At 36.7% G+C, this 25,759-nt stretch overlaps 1 protein-coding gene and 1 long non-coding RNA gene across 2 annotated transcripts in view; one reads left to right on the top strand and one right to left on the bottom strand.

Moving 5' to 3' along the window:
• COPS4 (COP9 signalosome subunit 4) overlaps positions 1-21,087 on the bottom strand; it is a 34,496-nt gene extending 13,409 nt beyond the window's left edge. The window contains exons 1-6 of the mRNA XM_003772878.4: positions 20,965-21,087; positions 9,226-9,305; positions 5,148-5,299; positions 4,104-4,207; positions 1,834-1,987; positions 238-388 (exon numbers count right to left, since the gene is read on the bottom strand). Coding sequence (XP_003772926.1) covers positions 238-388; positions 1,834-1,987; positions 4,104-4,207; positions 5,148-5,299; positions 9,226-9,305; positions 20,965-21,038 — 715 coding nt within the window. The 5' untranslated portion in view covers positions 21,039-21,087. The remainder of the gene's footprint in view (positions 1-237; positions 389-1,833; positions 1,988-4,103; positions 4,208-5,147; positions 5,300-9,225; positions 9,306-20,964) is intronic.
• LOC105750854 lies at positions 20,969-22,224 on the top strand. The gene is made up of 2 exons (XR_001121263.1): positions 20,969-21,284; positions 21,891-22,224. It is a non-coding gene; the product is annotated as an uncharacterized LOC105750854 (long non-coding RNA).
• The last annotated feature ends 3,535 nt before the right edge of the window (positions 22,225-25,759 follow it).

Here is a 25,759-nt window from a genome sequence, read left to right as displayed (position 1 = left end):
TGATATATGAGTCATTAAACATAAGTATATATTTAGAAATAAGACATTAAAGAAAAAAGCAGTTATTCAGTACATTGACCTCCCTTTTGTTAACACGACTTTTATCTACCAAAAATATTAGCTATTCATCATATGTAGATGATTCTCTCTACAAAATTTGTTAATAACAACTAGCTGAAAGTTATTGAAGAGTCATCATTTGATACAGGGGATTCAGATACTGAATAATGTACTTACCTGCTGATGCTAAGATGGTACAATGCAAAGCATGTTTTAAGGCCTCTAGTCTCTCACTTTCATGGACTATTGTCTTATATGAGAGCTCATTGTATCTTTGGGCAGCTTCAATGAATTTTCTTCTATAATCAAGAACACGAGCATAGCACACCTGCAGCAGCAAGAGTATGTCTAAATTAGCAAAAAATTAAAATTAAAAATCGAAGGATCAATGGGTCTCCCTTCATATCCATCCAGTCAAAGGGTCCATGACTTGTGTGTATTGTGGAATCTTGGACAGCTAATTATCTCCTTCTTAGAATGAAGTTCTATTATGTATAAGATGAAATACAAAGGACTCCAACAACCAACTGTACTGAAATCCATTTATCAAAATATAACAAAAGCCAACTTCCCAGATGCCAGATTAAGAATCTCTACTCTAATCCAACCGATAATTAAAATTTTCTCTAGAACACGTTTCACAATCATTCTATCATCCACTTTTCCTGAAATTACACTGTGCAAATAATGCTACAGAAGGAAGGAATGGAGGAAGCAGAGAGGAAGGAAGAAAAGAAGGGATAGAGTAAGGAAAGAAGAAAAAGAAGAGAGGGAAAACCTCTGCACTACTTCCTTCTTCAGCTTCTGAGGCAGGTAACTGGGTTTTCTTTCCTTTTTTTTTTTAATTATAGCTTTTAAATTACAAAACATATGCATGGGTAATTTTTCAACATTGACCTTTGCAAAACCTTCTGTTCCAACTTTTCCCCTCCTTCCCCCATCCTCTCCTCTAGATGGCAGGTAGTACTATACATGTTAAATATGTTAACGTATATGTTAAATACAATATATGTATACATATTTATACGTTAACTGGGTTTTCTTCTGCAGGCTTCCCTCCTCACCTCAAAACTTAAGAATTCCCCAAGATGCTTGGGGGATCAACCTGCTCTTAAGGTTCTCTGGTGGAAGTCATTTGTAAAGCCTTTTCTACTAAGAACTTCTTTAACTACATTTTTTTGATTTCTGCATGTTGTACTCATATACTCATAATCCCACTTTACACATCTCCTCACCCTTTCAATTTGTAGCTGGAGCTCTGACAAGACTGAAAAAGATATTAACAATTAAAATTTATACATTAATAACAACCAAAAAAACCAAACCCAGTATCAATCTTTAACATTTTTATTACAACATGAGTCTGGCTGATTCCTAAATAACTTTTTCAAAGGGTAGGTTTAGTAAGTTAAAAACATGTCCATACAACAAATGACTCTGAATTTAAAAAGAAATTAAATGGGATTTTTCTGTTTGGGAAGTTTTCTCTATCCTTTATCACCATTCTTAATGGAGAAAAATTCCAAAAATAAAATTTAAAAAGCAAGTCCAACAAAATAATGGGGTAAGCTTAACAAAAACAAACTGTTGGATCTTCAATATAACTGCTCTTTTCTTCTAGGTCCTCTAATTTGTAAATTGTTCCATTGTACTTTCACGGAATCTTTCCTTCTACTCTGGAACCTGATTCCATTAAATAATTATTCAAATATTTATATTATGAGCTGTTTAAAGAGAAAAAAAGAAAACAAGTAAGTGCCAAAGTAGGATCACCTTGTAATGGATCTGCAACTGTTCATTGGTTGATTCATTCTGGAGCAGGGAAGCTCGGTTGATGTAAGCCTCTGCCTGAACAGGATCATCATCCTCCAGATAGAGTCTGGCAATTTTCAGATAGGTCTCCAATTTATAATCCACATTGTACTGCCTGCAATTAAAAAATTAAAAACCCAGCATGTCAACTTTAAAAAACAATATCCATTCTCTTATATGGAATCCTAACTTCTCAAAGAAGACCCACAAGCTTAAATGTTATCCGATGTATCACAATTAATACAATATTTTCATATCATTAGAAACAAAATATTATTGAGCTTAGTAAATGTATATCATTTAGACCTCTATCTTACATCATAGTGCTTGGTTATATTTTAATGTTCTTCCTTTTTTGCTTTATTTACACTATATCTTAGCTCCTTTACCTAAATACTCAAAAAGTTGCCAACCTTCTATGGCAGATATTTGCTTTAATGCTTACTACTTTAATTTAAAATTAAAACAACAACAACAACAACAACACAGTATCCGTTTTCCCAAACAAGGAAGACAGTAATTCCACTGCTATTAAGAAAAAAATCAATTAAACCAAATGGCCAATATGCAATTCCCTTATCAATCTATGCTGTAAGAAAAACCAAGAGAAATTATTTTTAAATTAAAAAAATAACAAAAATCTATAAGAAATATTGTCAGAAGCCTTGCATTTCACAACTACTGAAGGAATAAATGTGTGTCACCAAATATGCTTTTAAGACAAGAATGGTTTATTATATACTAAAAAGATCTCTTTCAATTAGCTTCTTTTCAGTAGTGTCACTACCAAGCTGTTTCATAACATAAATGTTAATGGAACAAAAGTCTATACTGGTATCTTTTTCACCATTACAAAATTTATGTAGACAGAACCTACCATCAACTGGAAAAGATGCGAAATACTTGGAAATCTCACACACACACACACACACACACACACACTTTCAAACCAAAGTACTTCCTATGTTCAAAACTTACAAATAAGGTAAAAAATTAAAACTGGAAGTGATAAAATCAGTTGGAACATAATGGTTATGTCTGACAATCTTTTACCATGAGAAAATCAAAGTGAACTCTCAAGAACCCAGCCATCCTATCCAGAAGGCCTGGTCAGTGAATTAGAGAAAGTGGATTTCGGGCCAAGTGATTATTTGATTTTGAGTACTCCAGCTTCCTAGGCATGTAGTAATCCACATCCATTGTGAAGAAAAGACTAGTTTATGAATGAACAGAAATATGGCCTTTATCTTTTCAATATTCAAAGAAAAAGCCATGAATATGATTTAATACACATTAATCTATATAAAGAAGTAGAATGTAGTTGTCCTTGAAAAGAGGAAGACCTAAGTTTAATTCCCAATTATGACATATACAGGTGTGTGAGACTGTGGGCAAATCAATTAAGTTTTCACTACCTGGGTGACAACAGTCTAAGACTATCAATTGCAAAGAAGATGCTGACCTATACTTACTGAGGTAGTATTCTTATTAGCAAATAAATCAATAAATTACCAGTCAAGCAATAAACAAGACTAAATTTTTTTTTAAATGACTCAATAATAAGAAAAAAGAATAGATTTAAAGTAAGTTGCTCAAAAACAACACCATAAGGAAAAATAATTAACAAAGAATTAGGAAGAAATCTAATCAATGCAGTAACCAACCACAATTTCAGAAAACTGATACTTATACATGCTACCTACTTTCGAAGAGACAGGTGAAGTCAAAATGTAAAATATCTAGAGTTCTTCAGAAACAGCCCATGTGAGGTTTCTTTTATAAGGATTTTTGTTTTTCTTTCATTCAATTTTTTTGTTGGGGGAAACTGAGGATAGCAACAGGGTCACCAAAATGTAAATAAATAACAAAAATATAAATAAATGTGTCTTTGAAGTGGTTTTTAAAATGCACAGAAGAAAGGTCAGTTGTAAATACAGTCAAGCAGGACAGGTCTGAAAAATACATCTCAGATTTGATGTATACTTAAAGGGAGAATGAAGCAAAGTTCTCCGCGGTATAAATTCATGGCCATTCATGCTATCGATATTATTCTTCTATTCTGTTTTATATAGAAAAATGTCTTATCTGCATCTAAGTTCAGAATTCTTTAAATAAATTTTTTTTAAAAATCTTCATTTTAAACAATTAGAACCCATTAGCACTTAAGTACTAGTAGAACATGTAAAGCAAATTTTAGAAAGAAAAAAAGCATCTTTCAGTATTTACTATACTTTTGTCCTGTTTCCAAGGGAATTCCCACCAACACTTGTGCTGCATTTCTCCAGTCTTCTTCTTTCTCATATATTGATGCAAGATGCTGTCTTATTGAAGCAACCTTAATAATTTAAAAAGAAAAAAATCCAACTGTTAATTTGATCCAATTTCAAATGATAGTTATTTTTAATTGTCCAGAGTAAACAATCTCAAATATTAGTGACCTGAAGCTCTCAAATAATAAAAATTATCATAAAACACCATTATTTTTTCAGAGATATTTTTAAAAAGTTAAAACTTCAAACTAATCTACTATACAGAACTAGTGATGTGCTACAGTTCTAGTAATATTCCTTAAAGAGAAATGACAATTCATTAAAAATTCCCCTGTAGATTATTACTATAAAAACATCTGATCAACATTATTTACATTGTATAGTTGATTAGCACTGTTCCTAATTCTTATTGAAACATTTTTTAAAACATTTATTCCAAATATATTTCTTCCCTCCTTTAATCTTTGTAAAAAAGATTAAAAGATAAAAAACCCTGGATAAGAGCAGTAAATGCCTCCCCAAATCTGAGAATCTGTGCAACGTTTCATAGCCACAGATACCAACTTCTTCAATGAAAAGAAAGGTAAATTTTCTTAGTTCTAAACTCTGAGCACAAGCTTGGCATTACTGATTATTTTTAGTAGCATTTCAAAAATCACAGTGCTAAGTACTTGGAAATTCACTAGTAATTCCCAAACTTTCTGGAGTGTGTATAAATCCTATTACTTGATAATCTCACGTCTCTTTAATGTGCATTTTATTTTTCAGAATTTCATGACATCCCTTAAAAAACTCTTTGGAGCCACAGTGGATAGAGCACCAGCCCTGAAGTCAGGAGGACCTGAGTTCAAATATGGTCTCAGACACTTAACACTTTCTGGCTGTGTGACCCTGAGCAAGTCACTTAACCCCAACTGCCTCAGCAATTTTGAAAGCTGACAGATAATCAAGGTTTGGAATCACTGCTCTCGACTTTATAAATAGGATCTGGTTCCTTGCTTTTACCTGCTCCTCAAATGAAATGACTCTGGGCTGGATCTTTTCCAAGGTGAAATGATAGATTTCTTTGGCCGTGCTGTCAGGCAGATTAGGTAGGTGTGTGCAGAAATCAGTCAGCAACTGCCGAGAGATCACTAGACTGACATTCTCATTTACCACTTGGTTTGAAAACATGAGACAAAGAAATATGAGTAACTTACATACTTTGCAAATATTTCACAAGACAAATTTTTCATTTGTTTAATTCTTACACAGGAAGCATCTTATATTTACTGAAATGAATTAACTCATCTCACAAAACCATTAAGATTTTATCTTGATGACAAAAATATGAAAAAAAACATTATCTGCACCAACTTAAACATTTGATTTTTAAAAAATAATATTCAAAGATAATTTTCATAAGGAGTTAAGAACTGAGAAAGCATTCTTTTCCCTACCTACATTTACTTGTTTTTTTTAAATTACTAAACATAATAGCTAGGAATCTAATATAAAAAAGCAAAATTTAACAGAAATGGTTACGCAGTTCTCCACAATGAAATTAATCAAGCACTATTAAAATCAATTAATATCTATGCTATAAACAAGCTGCTTTTAAGAACTAGGGTGAAGATCCTATTTTTAAAACACAAAGCTGATAATGTATTTTTTGTTCATTAATTGATAACATTAAATGGAATAGATTACGATCAGAAACACTAGCTGGCAAATTATTGACCTTGATGTCAGTACCAGACCTGCAGTGAGGAGCAAATGGTATGCCAAATTCCCTTACTTTGGGAAGGGATGGGGAGAGCAGACCCTCCTCTTTAGAGCCTCCAGACCCCACAAGGCCAAGGCAAGGATTATCCAATCTCCCATCCCAATGAAAGAGTCATAAGGAAGCTTTAAACTGAAACTGATCCTCCCACAGACTTCCACAGAAACATTACCTACTTCTTCACACTTACTACTTAAGCCAAGAGGTAGTAGATGCTCTATAACAAAGATGTTTTGGGGAAAGGGATTGAAAAAGGCCACCCCCTCTTTCAACACCCACCTCCCAATAAAAACAACAAGGTATTAAGAGACAGAAGGGATCACTTAGTTCAATTCATTGATTTTACAAAAGAGAAAATTAAATCCCCAAAAGAAGAAAAGCCTTGCCTGAGGTCACAGAGACACTAATGAAATTGAGATTGAGGTGAAACAGACTGACAGATGTCAAGCCTGCAAGGGAACCTTTGTTTAATCTCATTTTACAGAGGGGGAAAGAGGGACGCAGTCAGTGCCTTGCACAGCTCTGGTCTCTCTGCCAGGCTGCTGACATTTGGGCACCTCTGGAGGGCTGCTCTTCCGGAGCATCACCGCTGGTGTCAAAACTCAGAACAAACAGCTGAGCACAAAAGAGAACTCTCTCTCCTTCCTGCTCCAAGATCACCAGCAACACCCAGAAAGCCTGAAGCAGATGAGGAAGGTACACTTCCCCCAGACTACACTACATGGGACAGGTGGAGGTAGGACCAGGAGATAATATTTTTCTCAGGGAAGAATGCAGAGAGTATGTGGTTACCTCCTAAGCCTAAAGAGGCACTTGCAGGAGCCAATTTCTAGCTTTTGTCCATTAAATGGATAACCTGAGGCCTAAGAATGGCTTCAAATTCTGCACCTGTTCCACTGCACTATACTACTTTCCCATTTTCCATATGACAAAACCAAACTCCTTGAGAAAGAACTGAGGTACCCAAGAATTCTTTTGTTTTTTTCCTCACTTGAATTTGGGGAGCAGCTCATTTGGGATGATTGTCCCAGATTTATAAAAATCTGGAAGATGGGAAGGGTCCCAGGCTTTTCAAGAGATTCCTTGAATAGGTCACCAGGAAGGTATGGCCCCCTGTCTCCTTCCCCCATCGAGCCTAGCCCCAAGGACCCCTCTGGTACTGGAGCTATCTCATCTCAGGAACTGGCCTGTAGGACTGCCTCTGAGGAGCCATGCAGCTTTAAGAGCCAATGTCAGGGCTCCCTCCTCAGTCCTAGAGCCACCCACGGTCTGGACCCCAGCAGCTTTGCCCCAGCCCAGAAGCCCTCTTCCTGATCACTAATGTTGCTCCCCCAGTGCTCTGCTCCTCCACACAATACCATCAGCCTTAGTCCCTGGCTTCTTTCTTAGAGGAATTCAGAAGCTATTCAAATGTCCTACCAGAACCCGTCATCAGCTCTGGCTTATTATGGAATAATAGCAGCAGCTAAAGCAGCTATTCCAAGAAATGTCATTTAAAACTGTCTGCTACTCATATCCAGTCCAGTTTCAACCTTCAGTCCCTCCTTTTCTAGAAAAGGTCATGAAACCATGCCAACTGGTGAGCCACAAACTCATGTTATCCCACTTCGCCTCCATCATAGCAAATCCTTTGACTTAGCTGCCAACATTCTCTAGCACAAGCCTCACAAAAAGTGTTCCAAATTTCCTTGGTTATGAAACATCTCCAATCTTTCTCATATGACTTGGCCTTCTACTTGCCAAAGAAAGCTGATGCCATCTTTATTTTTTATGAGTTCCCTATCTCCCCTACTTTTCAAAATCCTTCCTTCCCAGGCTACCTCAACAGCTGCCAATTCTAAGACCAGACCCCACACCCTGGCTGATGATTCACTACCTTTTAGGGTTCATTCCAGCCCTGATTTCATTTCTTTTCCCACTCAATGACTACCACCTTGTCAGCACCACCCTCCCCCGCATTCCAGTTTTAAAACCCTACTCAAATCAAATTGTGGAATAATGGTGGCTAGAGTGCTGGGCCTGGAACCCGGAAGACTTGAATATATTCTGTCCTCAAATACATGTGACCCTGGGCAAGCCACCTACCTATCCTGGTTCTCCTGTTTCCTCATCTGTAAAATGGAGAAAATAATCATACCTATTTTCCAAGGTTATTGTGATGATCAGTTGAGATAACACATAGCTCCTACTACCACTACTATTATTGTTAACTCAGCTTTATTATTAATCCTGGAAAAGGGTATATTAAAATCCTCTTCCCATGGCCCCACCAATGATCCTTAGAACTCTTCCTGGCATCAGTAGAACTTAAGATCCTTGAAAGCAGGAACTGTTGATGATTTTTATTTCGATCCCCAGCACATAACACAATACTGGGCACTTATTCATTAATTCCCTCGAGGCTCATCTCAAATAAGAAATCTTTACCAAATACTTGCTGGTCCCTTCCACTTGTTAATGCTCTCCCCTTCCTCAAATCATCAGAAGTTTACTTATATCAACACTGTCTCATTCTCCCAATGGGAGGCAGATTCCTAGAGGGTAGGCACTGCTTCCAGATTTTCTTTAATCCTAATAATTTAGTGTCTAATAATCTCTGGAGCAGGACTTCTTAAACTTTTTCAATTCACAATCTCTTTTCATCCAAGAAATTTTTGTGCAATCCCAAAGAAATTTATGATTTATTATCAATAATTGATTTGTATACCTATTGTACACAAATATCCCTATTTGGATATACAATAGGTACACAAATCAAACAATTACTGAAATTGCAAATAAATAAGGAACTTTATCTTAAAACAATTCTTTGGTAATCAATAAATCCTAAAGATGAAAAGTAAATTGTATACTGAGATTGGATATGCTTGTTTATTTTTACACAAGAATTAAATCTTGGCAGAACATCAGATATCTTATACAGTTGCAACCTCATATAGGGTCTCTACCCACAGTTTAAGAAACTTTGCTTGAGGCTACAGTATATGCTTAACAAATGATTATGAAATTGAATTACAGACTACAAGAAAATTTTACTACAAATTAAATGTATAAAATCTGAGTAATGCTTGAAGTAATATTTGATAAGACATTTCATAATTCAGAAATTACCGACTATAAATATGCAATCTGTCCTTAAATTTCAATCTATTTCAAAATAAATCCTAGGACATACATAGTTTAAAAATCTCTAGATGGTATTTTGAAAAATACATAGGGTCACCAAAATTGATAATGATTAGCTTCATTATTAAAAAGTTTTTATTTTCAAAGCTCAATAATACATAGGAAACCCAAGTGTTAAATTTCAATTCCACTTACTTGCTTCCACAAAGGCTTTTAAAGCCTCAAGCTGTTCTGCCCCAGGCAACTGAATGGCTTTTTCCAATATCTGCCGATATCTAATAAGACAAAATTAAAATTACTGTAACAGATGCTCAGTGGACTTACTTTCTCTTTACAGTGCCTTAATTAACTGATCTCTGGACAGTGTGATAATGTGGGAAGAATACTAGATTTGTATTTCAAGAGGATATGACCTTGAATTCAAGCTCTGCTATTTTAATATATGCAAGACCTTGGCCATGACTTTTACTTCTCTAGGTGTCAGAGAATATCTACAAAACAGGCAAGTGTCAAACTTCCCAGACAGCCAACTGCTCTTCTGATGTGGTCAGCCAGATTAAAATGTAATTAGTGTTTAACCAAATAGATAAAAATAAAACACAAAGATAATGTTAATTTTTGGTTTTCTAAATCAATATGCAGTCAAGCAAGGCTCAGTTTCTATGAGCATGACAACACTGAATTATGTAATTTCCTAAGATCCTATAACACAGAACATATTTAGTCTATAAGTTTCCATTACTTTGAAACATAAAGATAGTTATACTTAAGCTAATTTAAATTATATTTTATCTTTTTTAGACATACACCTCTGAAAGTTTTCTAGGTGCTTTCTCAACAGTTTAGATGAAAAAGCAAGACTTTCTGAAATTCTGAAAAAGAACTGATAGGGAAACAGACATAACTATTACCCAAGAAATATCAAATAACATTCTCACTTCATATTCAACTGAAACCATAGCCACTGATTTTTTTTAGATCATTAGTAATATAAACTGTGTCCAAGAGTGGTAAAAATGATGCTTGTTATCTCTCCTTCAGATATCTCAGAATATTCCTGTGAATCCATAGAGGGGTTCACCTGAATCTTAGTCTTCCGTAGAACCTCTGAAAACACTCTGGAGAAACAAGGGTGAAATTGTCTGTATCCTTCTTTCTCTCACTATAATTTCCTTCCTTTTTCCCACTCCAAGAATGAGAATTTTGCTCCCAGCATTTTCTCTCCTACTTTTCTTGATGTCACTCTATGGCCCCTACCAGTAGTTGACTCCTCCTTACCCTGGGGAGCTCCGTGGGCAGTGGGGAATTGAGGATTGTTAGGTAGACCCTCAGCATCCTAAAGGCAGCCCACAGATGGGACCTGATGCATTATTTGCAAAGGCCCCCATTCCCAAATGTCACCATATCCACCCTGGATGCCACTCCATTTTTAACTTGTTTGTGAAATTTTTTTTCCTCCAGGCTCCAAGCTACAAACTTCCAGATACTCGATCACTCTGAAGATCATGGGACAACTGACTTGGACACCAACATCTCCTAGATGCTACTGCCACCTACAGATTTCACACTTCCCCTCCAGGCCTGAAACCCCAATGAACACAGTGACAGTTCTATGGCCCTTGTCAGCTTGAAGTAGCTCCAGAAGATGAGAACTTCATCCTTTTGCCCCAAATGAATTTCGGGTGGCTGCCTGAGGAGGGAATAATGTAAACTGTGTCCCCTTTGATCTTTGGGGGAAGGGTGGTCCTGGGTGAGAGAAACCCTAAAATCTCAAACCGGTCCTGACCTCTGGGAGGGGCACCACCTTCCAGTTCATAGGGGAAATTCCCAAACTGTAATCTCCTATTCAATTGGAGATCTTGGCCTGGGAGCATAATTACCACCCTCCATTGGGTTGAAAATTAGTCCCTCAAATTGCTCCCTAGCTCAGGGGAATAAAAATCCAATGTAACCAAAAGCCTGTAAACCCATCTCTGCAAAAGATCCTAACAGGATTTTGCCCACTGATGAAGATATTTTCTTCTCAGTGCAATAAACCCATTTTTGCCACAAACCTTGTCTCAATTCATTCAGGACTGTGAATTCTTTGCAAAGCCAGTGGGACCAGCCAGGGGATTTCTCACCCTCATTTTTCACACTTCCACATTAGTAACAAATATGTTATTTTATCAATGTGGAATAATCACTCCCCTGACAAATTGCTCCCCACGAACTGCTATGACTAAGATAAATTCATCACCTAAGGATCAATCTTTTAATAGCAAGACTCTGAATTTTGGCCAGGAGGGTCTTCAAAATTTTGTCACAAAGTTCATACTTGAAACCTTTAAGGAAGGCTCAGGAAATTCTGCCAAAACTTGCTGGCTGATGTAACTTTCAAGAACCACAATCATGGAATCAAAAGGAGAATACATAATCTCAACTACACTTAGAACCATCATAAAAATTGACTACATATTTATAAAAGCCTCATGAAAGAATAGAGAAAAGAAGAAATACTAAACATATCCTTTTATTGACCATAATGAAATAATAATTGTAATCAATAAAGGATCTTTGGGATTCAATCTTAAGTTCAAATAACTTGATTCTAAATACTTTGTGGGTCAAAGAACAAATCACAGAAACAATAGATAATTTCCGAAAGATTACAATAATGAAAGTAAATTACAAAAACAACTGGAGTGCAACAAAACTAGTTGTAAAAGGCTGAAACTCTTAAAAGGTTTGCTTGAATCAGACAACTGAGCACTTAAAGCTAATTACCTATAGGACAATGATTCTATTAGCATATGTTTGGAAAAATGACCCTTCTCACTGTTCCATACTGGCTCGATGTTTGGTGTAAACAGATAATTGTAGGTAAGGATTAAGGGGTGGGGTGAGAGAGGAGAGAGAAGTTCACTTTGCAGCAGGACCAGGAGAAGGGAGGTTGGTGGTGAGCTTGCTGCAGTTTGTTTGTCTCCTTCACTTCTCCCCCTGAAGACCAAGGACTTTTACTTATCCTGACTCCGGCTGTTCCTGAGGCCTCCAAGGAGCTAGTCTGGACTTTACAACTTGAAATATGTTGTTAAGAAAAAAACTTTTCCTTAAACACTTTCATCAGTAAAAGAGAGAAAGAACATACCAATAAAATATAAATAAAGCCAACTAAACTGTAACATAAAAATTCAGGAAACCAGAAGATTAGAATTGGTGACCTATGGGGTCCTCTCCTACTCTAAATCTATGATCCCACAAAAATAAACAACAATAACAACAACAAAATGAATTGATATAGAAAGCTCAAAGCTGTATTTAAAGAAGAGCTTGGACTCCAACCAAGAATCAACTACCCAGCAAAATTAAGTATTATCTTTCAGGGGGAAAGATGAACATTCAATGAAATAGGTGATTTTCAATCATTTCTGATGAAAAGGTTAGAGTTGAACAGAATATTTGATTTTCAAATATAAGACTCAAGAGAAGCATAAAAAGTTAAAGAAGTTTTTCCTTTTTTTTTGAAAGTTAAAATGTTTAGATTCTTACATGAGAAGATGATACTTCTAACTCTTGAGAACTTTATCTTTGGGGAAAAGGACCCACATGTGCAAAAATGTTCGTAGCAGCCCTTTTGGTAGTGACAAGAAACTGGAAACTAAGTAGATGCCCATCAGTTGGGGAATGGCTGAATAAGTTGTGGTATGTGGATATTATGGAATATTATTGTTCTATAACAAACAATCAGCAGGATGATTTCATAAAAGCCTGGAGAGACTTATATGAACTGATGCTAAGTGAAATGAGTAGAACCAAGAGAATATCATACAGCAGCAAAAAGATTATACAATGTTCAACTCTGAGAGATGTGGCTCTTTTCATTATCGAGGTGATTCAGGGCAGTTCCGATAGACTCATGATGAAGACAGCCATCTGCAACCTGAGAGAGGACCGTGGAGACTGTGTGAATCACAACATAGTTTTTCACTTTTTTTGGTTGTTTTTTGCTTGCTTTTTGGTTTTTTTTCTGATTTTTTTCCCCTTTTTGATCTCATTTTTCTTGTGCAGCATGACAATTGTGGAAATATATATAGAAGAATTGCACATGTTTAACATATTGGATCACTTGTCATCTGGGGAGAGCACGGGGGGAGAGAGAAAAAATTTGGAACACAAGGTTTTGCAAAGGTTTTGAAAATTATAGATAGGTTTTGAAAATAAAAAGCTTTTTTTAAAAAAAAAACAAAAAGAATAAAAAAAGAATATCTTTGACAGGGTAGTTAGAAGGGGTATACATATAGTGAAGGTGTGTGTATAAGTTGATTTTAGTGGTGATATGAAAAAGAAATTAAGGGATTAAAAAAAAGGAATGTACTGGGAGAATAGGAAAGGGGAGGTAAAATGTGGTAAACTACATCACATGAAAAGGCACAAAAGACCTTTAACAGTGGAGGGAAAAAAAGAAGGGGGATAAGCATTGTTTTAATTTTAATTTCATTAGATTTGGCTCAAAAAGGGAATAACATACATACTCAATTTGATATAGAAATTTGTCTCACCCAACAGGGAAGCAGGGGGGGAAAGGGAAAAGGAAAGGAAGAAGCTAAGAGAAGGGAGGGCAAAAGTAGAAGGAGAAAGGGATAAAGAAGGGGAGGATTAATAAAAGGAAAGGCAGATTGAGGGAGATGGGGGTCAAAAGCAAAATACTGGTAAGGAGGGAAAGGGTGAAAGGAAAGAGAAATGTTTAAATGAGAAAAAATAAGATGCTGGAAAATACAGAGTTAGTAATCTTAACTGTGAATGTGAGTGGGATGAATTCTCCCATAAAATAAAAGCAGAGAGCAGAGTAGATTAAGTCAGAATCCTACAATATGTTAAGAATTTATAAGAAAAATCACTTTGCTAACTTAATGGATAATGGATTGGAGAGCAGGGAGACTTGAGGCAGGCAGACCCCCCAATAGGCTATTGTAATATCATGTGAGAAAATGAGGGCCTGCAGTAGGGTAGGTGAGAGGCAGTATCAAAGGAGAGTAGGGGAGATATTGAAGAGATGCCGCAAAGGTGAAATCAATAGGCCTTGGCAACAGATTAGCAAGGAGGGATGAAAGACAGAAGATCAAAGGATAATACCTAGGTTCTGAGAATGAAGGAGTAGAGAGGATGGTATTACCTTGTATCTAAGAAAATATTATATGATAGGGAAGTTTGGAGTGGGAAAGATAAGGGGAAGGATATTAAGTTCACTTTTAGATATGCTGAATTGAAAATGTCAACTGGACATCCAATTTAAGATGTCTGAAAGACAGAGATGCAAGTCTGGAAATCAGCAGAGAAGTGAGGGCAGGAGGGGCAGATCTGAGAATCAGCACAAAGATAATCATCAAATCCAAGGGAACCTGTGAGTGTCAGAGAAGAGGACCCAGGACAGACCTCTGTGGGACTCTGATGGTGGGAGAGAGCTGGATGAAAATCCAACAAAAGTGACTGAGAAGGATTTTCAGAGAAGTAGGAAGAGAACCAGAAGAGTGGTGTCCCCAAAACCTAGGAAGTATATCAAGGAGGAGATGAAGCCATAAAGGGCAGAAAATTTCAGATATAGGATGACAATAGAGATGGAAAGATCAAGTGAGGATTTTTTTGGAAAAAGGGGAAAACATGGGCATATTGTTAAACAATAGGGAAAGAATCTGAAAGAGGATGACAAAGGGGACAATCTGCTGGAGAAGATGGGATGAAATAAGATCACAAGGAATAGGGCCACATCTTCATGTGAGTTGGGGGTGAAGGAAATAGTGGCAGAAAGAAATGAAGAAGAGGGGAGAAATTACTCATTGTAAATGGCTTCAATTTTTGCTGTATAATATGAGGCAGTTTTCACCTGACAGAATTGGGGGAGGGAGAATGACACAGGAAGGACACAAATATGAGGAAGCTTTAAAAGTTATAGAAGAGCCACTATGGAGAATGGGAGAGCAAGTCAGTAAGGGAGACATAGTAGGATAGTCTAGAAGCAGCAAAGGCCCAAATGAAATTGTTTAACATTTGTGGTAGACCCAATCATAATGGTCTATAGTAGGGTCTGGTTTGGAAAGGCAGAGGGAGGAGGAAGGAAGGCCAATAGACTATGGCCAAATAATTCCACTTTTGCTATGCCACTACCATCTAACCTAAATTCATCTTTGTCTAGAAACTCTCCAGCTTATCAAACTTCTTCCTAAAATATGACACTCAGAAATGAATTATAGTTTTAGTCTGATCAGCAAAGTAGTATTCCTGCTTCTCCCTAGAAACTGTGCCTCTCTTAATGCAGCTCATGTTCACATTAACTTTCTGGCACCACTGCCACAAGGCACTGTGAGCTCACAGTGGGGAAGGGTTCACTCCAATTCACAGATCTTTTTCTTCTCTAACTCCTATCTAAACACTCTTCTGACTTGTACTTAAACCTACTCCATCTTTCTCCATCTTTTCCATAAAACAGCAAGATATTAAATCCTAAAAACTTCTTTTAGAGACATATAATCATAATCAAATTATGTTCTTCTCTGGAACTACAGACATGGTCAGTTTACCTAAACAGGCCACAGAAGCTCAAAAATTGTCAGTTTGCAATTTGATTTTCTAAGAGCACAGGCATAGTTCAGTTCTTAATGATTAAAATTTATATTTGGAACTGGCATCTATTTCAACGTTCTACTTTTTTCATATTTTAAAGACAAAGTTCTATTTTTCTGGTTTGGTAGGCAATGAGAAAGAAAAAATAACTGTAAGCAAAAAAGACAGTGGAATGATCTACCACAATTTCAAAGGGCTGATGATGAAATGCTATTCACCTCTAGAGACTAAATTGATGGTCTCAGAGGGCAGACCAAAGCATGTTTTTCCTTCTTTCTATTTAGATATGACTAATGTGGGAATTTGTTTTGCATATTATACATATGTTTAGGTATGGATTGGACTATAATTCCTGAGGCTCTTTGTACTTCCAGATAATATAGTTATTAAATCCAGGACTTTTATAATTCCATTTTACTTTCTTTTTTAAAATCCAATTTTATTTTCAATTCAAAATACTTCCTTCTCATGAAAGCTGGAAAAATAAAGGATCACACACTTGATTCTAATCTCTAATGAAAATGATAACCTAAAACAGAAAGAGCTATCAAGACTCTCAAGTCTTCTTCAATCAATGTACCCAATTCCTTCAACCAATATGGCACTGTTGAGGTAACAGGGCTGTGTCAGCATGGTTTCCTTGGCTGCATTTACTCCAGCTAGTTAATATCTTTGTCAATCAACAGGCACTTATTACCTACTATATATAAGACGGTGTACTGGGAGCTAGGGATTCAAAGACAAAACTAGAAAATCCCTACTATCAAACAGCTCATATTTTACTGGGGGTAGAGTAAAATACAACATGTAAACAGATAAATATAAATATATGTACATTGTAATTATTATTTGAAGATGCAGAAGAATCAGGAAGGAACCTCATAGGTAGTAGTATGTGTTGAAGAAAGCAAAAGGACTTAAGAGATTGAAAAGGCATAAATGTTGGAAGCAGAATTAGAAGAACAGTGAGCAGACTAATAGGCTGAAGTTCATGTATGGAAATAATATGTAATAAACCTGGAAAGGAAAGATAAGAGTAAGACTGTGACTTTATATGGCAAGTTGATAAATTTGTATTTTCTCCTATAGCCCACAGGGATTCACTGAAGGTTCCTGAGGACAAGAAAGTGACAATGGCAATTTGTACTTTAAGCAGCTGATTTGGCCAGCTAGGTGGAGAACATACCTTGAAGGGGAAAGACAAGGAAAGAGGCTAAGACAAGATCTGAACTAAAGTGGTAAAAAGAAAGGGATGAATACTTCCTATGGTATGGAAGTAGAATTGAAAATAGCTGGCCACTGATTAAACAGAGGAAGATGAGGCAAAGAGAAGTCAACAAGAATGCCTAGGTTCTCTAAAGATGGTGGCACCCTCCAAAAAAAGTATGAAAGAGGAATGGGTTTAGAAAGAAAAGGTAATAAAATCAGTCTGGGATTTGTTGAGCTTTTGGTTTTTACTGAAGATCCACAGATGATATAGGAACCCAGGAGAAATCTGGGCTGGTTAGTGAGATCTGGGAATCATTGTCACAGAGATAAGTGAACTTATGGTAATTGAAGAGCTCTCCAAGAATACTGTAGAGAGAAGAGAGTCTGGGTCAAAACTCTGGCAGACATTCAAAACTTAACAAAACATTCAGATATGATCTGAGCAGGGTATGTAAGGTGAGACTCTTTTGAAATGTCCAGTAAGTGCCTACTGCATCCAGAAGACTGCTAGGAACTTAAGCAAAATTCAAATAAAATACACAGTTCAACGAGTGATACCAAACAATACTAAAGTGGTGGATCTGTGATTTTATCATAGTAGGGACTCCAATTATTTATTATAATCACTTATTGATCACCTAATTTGTGTGTCAGGTAGTTTGTGAGCTCCTTCAAGACAACTGAATGACATACTAAATACTGAGTATACAAAGGCAAAAATGTTAAAGTATTTGTGATGGAGTTTTCATCTACTAGGGAACCAACAAGTACACAAGGTAATTTCAAAAGGAAGCACTAGCAGCTGGAGAGATAAAGTCATTATGCAATAGTTGGCAATTAAGCAGTATTGTGAAGAAAGTTAAGAATTCTAATAGGTTGAGATAATGCAGAAGTATACTTAAGATCCTGTACAAAAGTATGGAAATGAGACTTTGCAACTTTCTGCATAGTGAATAGTAGGAATAGTAGGCAATTTGGCCCAAACATAAAGAGTTCTGTGAAGAGGCATGTTTTATAGTAAGTATAGGAAATTAGACTGAAGCCAGTTTATGAGGTTTATATGTCAAACAGGAATAAGCAGGTTTATGTCAAGGTTTATATGTCAAAAAGGATATAATTATATCCTGAGGCAGAATGGAACTTTTTCAGCAGAAGAAAGACATGGTAAGCAATATCACAAAAACCCAACACTGGAAAATTCTGTAGAAGGGCCAAGGACTAGGATTACTCCAATTTTAATTACTAAAGAATTAGGAAATCAAAAAAAAAAACACTGACAAATTTGGAGAGCTGTAATTCAAAGCGTGAAAGTGAATGGATAGGAAAAAGCAACAAATAGTTTTTTCATGAGAAAGGATAGAGAACTTGAATAACCTGTAAATTATCAAATTCAGGACACCCCCATCCTTCCAGGCACCAAGATCTACAAATTTAGCACAACATTACTCCACAGAGTCTCAGATGAAAGGCCTGGTTGTTGTCACCTCCAAAACATCTTTCCTATCTGTCCTCTCCTTACAGTCACAACCTCTTAGAGATGAGAACACTGTCTTTCTTAGTCTCCCTTCAGACCCATGTCAAAGAGACATTCCTAAAGCCCAACTCTGACCATGTGGCACAACTCTCCTGCCCGGAAACCTTGGGTAGTGCCTCTAGTAGAAAAAACAAATTCCTTGTTTGGTATTTAAAGCTATCTCCAGAGACAGTCTAACTCCTGCCTCCAAGCCTTTGTCTTTACCCTAATGTACACCACCACCTCACCCCTGCTTCCTAAAGCTCACTCTAGTATCACACCCTACTGGTGCTGTTCTGAACCCTCCCAGGTGCTAATCTTCCCTCTGCACAATCCCTGTGAATCTATTGTGTAGTGTCCTCCCCCCACCCCCTGCTTTTCCCCACTAATAAAATATTAGATCCTTGGTGGTAAGGGCTCTTTTCTTTTTTGTTATTATATCCCAAGTACCTAGCAATGCCTGGTACATATAAAGTGCCTCATGCCTGTTGAATGAGTATCCAAGTTCACTACTGTCAAAAGCAAATCACTGCACACTTTTCACCTTTCTAATATATTTTAAATTATATATCTGAATAGAGGAGAGAACCATGCAACTAGACAAATGTAGGAAAGGATGGGGAAATTATCTCATATTGACTTAGTTTTAAAATGTAATATTATCTATGCTGTATTTTTATGTTATTAAATATTTCTGATTTACATCTCATTTAATTAACCTACATTTAATCTAATCTAGTTCATTGGGCTACATGACACTCAGGCTCAACAAAAGATAAAAAAGCTCCTCCAGTTTTCACTTGAACATCCCCACTGGGGGGAACTTTATACTTCCCAAGATCTGCATTCCAATATACTGAACTGATGACTTGTTTCTCAGTTTGTTTATGAACATGACTAGGGTTCATAAAATACACATTTGTTTCAGGAGTCAATCAGCATTTCTTCTTTGGATTATATTTACAGAAGATAATGTCACAGGTGAGTCAGCCTTTTTATTAAAAAAGGCTTGTCCACTATCACAACTTCTACCTAATTGTGGATCCAGAGGCACATGATCTAGAAGGGGAACTTTTATATGCTGACAAAATTTCTACACTCTTATTTACTAGAGAGAATATTTGAAGATTCATTCTTACATTCAAGGTATGTAAAGCTGTTTTATGTTCCTGTCAAAACCAATTATTGGGCAATTTCTCTTTTTGACAAAAGTAGTAGTACATCCTGAGAAGTAGTTATTATTAGTTTCGTCAATGTGTCCCACTGATATACTTATTGTATTATGAATCTGTCCTCAATCTACATCCAAAAAACATGCTTCCACCATTCAATTACTGGGGAATGGGTCTTAATCTCAGGAACATGAGCTGGGTTTTAAGGACATCAAGAATGCTACCATTTATGGTACTTATTTTTAAAGAGAGAGTATTCCCCCAGTAAGCTTTTTGAAAATAATTAGGATTTAGAACTGGAAGGATCTTCTTAAGTCAACTAGTCCAAACTCTTTATTTTGCAGATGGGAATGCTAAGGTTCAGAACAGGGGACCAAACATGAAGGGTTCCCAGACTCCAAATTCAGTGCTTTTTCCTACTCCTCTTCCCTCGATCCTGTCTCTTATCATTATATTTTCAACACACAGAATATGAAAAGAATAAACAGATGTTTAAGCGCCTCTCTTGGAGAGATGCATTAAGTTTTCAGCTTCCTGAGGGGTCTTTTGATACTTTTTGTATCCCCCTTGTTTAGCATAGTGCCCGACACAAAGTAGATACTGGATACATGTTTCATGATTAACAGGTCTGATTAATAGAATTATCCAGGTAGAAGAAATGCTACTTTCCAACTTCAATCCATTCTGATGACTGGGTGGGCTCAGCTGACACTGACCACCATTGTGCCAGAACGATCCCTTCCCTGGATTCAGGGGGAAAGTGCCCCAAAAAGTCAGTCAGTCCCTCAAACAAGCCTTTATGAAGCCTCCACTACGGGAGGGAGAGAAGGCTGGGTGAGGAGCCCACAGAAGAGACAACATGTAAAATATTATGAACAAATAATAAACAAGCGGAAGGGGGGAGAACAAATAAGAAGCTGTAAGATGTGGCTGAGAACGGAGGACAGGAGGACGCCAGGGAGGCGTCACCGAAGCGGATGACGGAGGGGATGTTAGAGGACGCAGGAGGAAGCCAGTATTCCTCGATAGCGGGGTACGGGGGCAGAAAGAGGGGCAGAAGGTGTCAACGCATCCGACAGGTAAGAGGGTGAGGGAGGTGTATCGGGGAGGTGCACAAATACGAGAAACCGCAGGCTCCGACCACGACGTCTTCAGGGCAGGCCCGAGGCCCGCTCCGAGCGCGCTCCGGAGCGCGGGGCAGGACCCCCAGCGCCCCAGCCCCAAGCCAGGCCGGGTCTCGCGCGCACGCGCACCTTCTAGAGCGTCCCCTCCTTCCCTCCCCCTCCCCCTCCATCCTATCCCATCCCATCCCATCCTAACGCCTCTAAAGGCCCGGGCGGGCTCCGCCTCCGCTCCCCGCCGCTCCCCGCCGGCCCGCCGCGGCCTGGACCCTCCTGCTTCTGCCCGCAGCGCCTCCTCCAGCCTTTCCCGTTTGGCACTCACTTGCCCGCTAGGTCCTTGTGAGACCCGCTCGAGTTCATAAGCTGGCCCAAGTCCTGTCGCACTGCCGCCGCCATCTTCGCTCCGGCTTCGGCCCCGCCCCCAACACAGGCGAAGAACGTCACTTTTTCCCGGAAGAGAGAATACGAGAGCGAGCCTCCAGCACTCGGCCAGAAGGATCATCGAGAAGCCGGGAGAAGGCTAGAGTATCTCTCTTCCTTCCTCCTCCCCCCGCCGGAAGTGGGGGGAACCGGAAGCCCTGGACAGGGACAGCCCCTCAGTGGAAGTCAAGTCTTGGGAGTTGGGATCTCCTTATTTTACAGGTGGGGAAACGGAATCCCAAAGAGGCAACTAGTGGCAGAGGTGATGCAACAACAGTTACAATAATAAAGCTAACGCTTAAATAACACTTTTAAGATTGCCAAAAAAAAAAAAATATATATATATATATTTACGGAATCTCTATTAAAGGTGTCATAGTCAAGATCCATAAGGAATTAATTTATTAAGATTTAAGAACCATTCATCCGATAAACGAATAGTCAAAAAATGCGAACGTTTAAAAGGAAAAAAATCCAGACTACCGACAAATCAAAAAGTTCTAAATCACTAATTAGAAAAAATGCAAATTAAAGCGACTTTGAGGATGCACCTGACTCAGAATATTGGCAAAGATTCTTAAAAAAAGGAAAATGACTAACAGGAGGGGTTGTGGGAAAACAGGGACATTTGTGCTACTGGTGGAGCTATAAACTGTTGCAGACACTCTGGAAAGCAATTTGGAAGTATTCCCAAAAAGTTATTAGAAATGTTTGTGTTCAGATCTAACTTAGTTTCAATTGATCAAGGATGGACAGAAGCAGCTACACCCAAAGAAAGAACACTAGGAAATTAATGTAAACTATTTGCATTTTTGTTCTTCTTCCCAGGTTATTTATACCTTCTAAATCCAATTCTCCCTCTGCAACAAGAGAACTGTTCGGTTCTGCACACATATATTGTATCCAAGATCTACTGTAACCTATTTAACATGTATAAGACTGCTTGCCATCTGGGGGAGGGGGTGGAGGAAGGGAGGGGAAAAATCAGAACGGAAGTGAGTGCAAGGGATAATGGGTTCTGTCAATAAAAAGTTATTTAAATTTAAAAATAAATAAATAGAAATAAATAGAAAGAAAGAAATGTTTATGTTCATACTTGTGACCCACTTTTATCATTGCTAAGATTCTACCTCAAAGAAATAAAGAGAAAAATCTCAAGTTTAAAAACATTCAAAGAAGCTCTTTTCATTGTTATCAAACTTTAGAAACTAAATTACATAAATTATGTACTTATTATTAATTATATTATTTTACTTATATTAATTTAATGAAATGTTATTATGCCTAAAGAAATAATGAAATGGACAGTTTTCAAAGAAGAGAATTCCATAAACAGAGGTAGAGATAAATAAAATCCAGGAGAATAATTTATAAATGACCACATTACAAAGGAAAAACAAGCTAAAAGCTGTTCTCTCTGATCAAGCACTGATAAACCTTGAGTCCAGAAGACTAAAGATGAAATACACCACCCACTTCATGAGACAAACGATTTTAGGCAACATGAATCTGGGAATATGTTATGGTGGATTGTGAATATTTTCTATGGTTTTCTTTTCTTTCATTTTTGACCAAATTGGGTTTTTCCCAAAGAAAAAATTTAATTTCATAAAACCAGAATTGTTCATTTTCTATTATGTTAGCATGCTTCTTTATTAATTTATTCTTCCTCTATGTATAGAACTGAAAGGCAATTTCTTCCCTGCTTCTCTTAATTTATGTTGTATTCTTTTAATGTATGCATTTGTAATTTATCTTGGTATTTGATGTCAGATGTTCTCAACCTTTTTTCTTCCAGGCAACTGTCCACTTTTCCCAGCAGTTATCTATTTATTATCCATTCATTATCTCTCTCCAGTTAACTTTTCCTTTAAATATTTAATTCCTGTGCTATTTAGGTACATGTATATTAAGTACTGAAGTTGATCCATAGTAACTTTAAGCATAAACTCCCTGCTTATCTATTTCTATCATGTCTATATTTGCTATAAACTTATCTGGAATTATGATGGCTGTGTCTCCTTTTTTTTAATTCTGGAGAAGTATAACAGATTTTTCTTCAACTCCTCATTTTAGCTATTGGAATCTTTGTGTTTCAAGTGTTTTTTTTAAACATTGTTGAATTATCTTTTCTAATTCATTTTGTTATCCTCTTCCGTTTTATTGAGTGAGTTCATCCCATTCATATTCATGTTAAATGTATATTTCTCTCAAATGTATTATTTTCTTGACATTTTTTTCTCTTTGATCATCCCACTCTGCTCTACAAATAAAGTTAGTAACAGGGAGAGTTTTACTCTTGTAATTATAAGCAAAATAGCTTGTTTCTATTGCAGCTCTTTTCTTCCTCTTTCTCTGTCCTTGATGCCAGGTTTTATTTCATTCCTCCTAAACCTCTTGCAAGTTCTCTCTGACATTTCATGTTTATGACTATTGCATTTTCTCACCTATGGCTCCAAGAAGCTGTACATGCATGTGGCCACACCCTACTAAAATAGATGAGCTAAAAAGCTTGACAGGCCTCAAACTTATCAGTTATGGGATCTGTCCACTCCAAGGATATAAAGATTCTCTCTAGTAGAATGAACAGATGAAAATAATTTGTTCAAATGGCACCGTGAAGTGCTTAGAGCTTGATCCAACATCAAAGACACCAAGAAATCCACTGAATATCAAAACAACTAACTTTTGTCCTGCCACTGGGACTTTGATGACTCTGGAAGAGAAAATGAGGCTGACTTTGTATAACTCTGCCTCACTTAAATCCAATTTACAGGCAAATCGGGACCTCACTCATGAAGTCATTGCCCTTTTCAAAAATGAAAGACAAAGAACAACCAGGTTTGCAAAGTACATGCATATACATTATTTCATGTGATTCTCACAATATTGTAAAGCAAGAGCTATTTATTGGACCCATTTTACAAAAGAGAGAAACTGAGGCTGAAAGAGATTAAATGATTTGTTCATGGTCACACAGGCTACTATGTTAGACAGAATTCAAATTCAGGTCTTTCCTGATTCAACATCTAGAAGTAATAGATCACCCCACTGTCTCAGATCCTACTCCTTCTGGCGTTAAAAGCCAAATTCTGAAGCTGGCATGCCACAAGTCCACCCAATTCAAAGCTATTATTATTATTATTTATCATTTTGCCATTATTTGTATTATTAGCACTGCCAGAATTTGAGGTGGCACAGTGGGTAAAATGTTGGACCTGGAGTGAGGATGACTGAATTCAAAATCAGCTTTACTAGTTCTGTGATCCTGGTCAGATCCCTTCACCCCTACCTGCCTCAGCTTCCTCATCTGTGAAATGGAGATAATAACATCTCTTGATTGTGGGGCTCAACATGAATGGTACCCCCATTTAAATACCAAATTTGAAATTCTGAAAATAAAAGAGGAGAGTAATAAAACTGAAAGAAAAAAAAAACTATTGAATTAATAAAACTTAGAGTTGGTTACATAAAAAAACCCCAACAAAATATATAAGCTTTTAGTTAATTTAATTTGAAAAAAGGAAATAAGAAAATCAAATTCTTAGTATCAAAATGAAAAGAGTGAACTTTCCACCAATGAAGAGGAAATTAGAGCAATAATTAAGAGCTATTTTGTCCAACTGTATGCCAATAAATCTGATAATCTAAGTGAAATGGATGAATACTTACAAAAATATAAATTGCCTAGATTAACAGAGGAGGAAATAAATTACTTAGTCTCATTAGAAAAAGAAATTGGACAAGTTAATTAATTCCATTAGAAAAAAATCTCCAGGGCCAGATGGATTTATATGTGACTTCTACCAAACATTTAAAGAACAACTAATTCCAATACTATGCAAACTATTTGGAAAAATAGAATAGAAGGAATCCTACCAAATCCTTTTTATATCACAGACATGGTGCTAATACCTAAACCAGAAAGTGTTAAATCAGAAAGAAAATTATAGACCAAGTTCCCTAATGAATATTGATGTAAAAATCTTAACTAAAATACTAGCAAAGAGATTACAGTAAATTATCCCCAGGATAATATACCATGACCAAGTAAGATTTATACAATGAATGCATGGCTGGTTCAATATTAGGAAAACTATTAGCACAATTGACTATATCAATAACCAGATTAACAAAAATCATATATCTGAATAGATGCAGAAAAAAGCATTTGACAAAATCCAACAACCATTCCTATTAAAAACACTAGAGAGTATAAGAATAAATGGAGTTTTCCTTAAAATGCTCAACAGTATCTACTTAAAGCTATCAGCAAGCATCATATATAATAGGGATAAATTAGAACTATTCCCAATAAGATCAGGGGTGAAAAAAGGTTGCCCATTATCACCATTACTATTCAATGTTGTATTAGAAATGTTAGCTTTGGCAATAAAAGAAAAAAAAATTATAGTAGTTAATAAGGAAACCAGATTGTCACTCTTTACAAATGATATATGTGGCTATACTTAGAGAACCCTAGAGAACCAACTAAAAAACTACTAGAAACAATTCACAACTTTAGCAAAGTTGCAGGATACAAAGTAAATCTACATAAATCATCAGTATTTTTATGTATTACCAACAAAATCCAGCAGCAAGAGATACAAAGAGAAATTCCATTTAAAATAACTGTAGACAATATATAAAATTTGGGAGTCTATCTGCCAAGGCAAAGTCAGGAACTACATGAACAC

This window comes from Sarcophilus harrisii, chromosome 6 (assembly GCF_902635505.1).
Source record: "Sarcophilus harrisii chromosome 6, mSarHar1.11, whole genome shotgun sequence".
NCBI lineage: Eukaryota > Metazoa > Chordata > Mammalia > Dasyuromorphia > Dasyuridae > Sarcophilus > Sarcophilus harrisii.
This window is presented reverse-complemented; position numbering and strand designations above follow the sequence as displayed.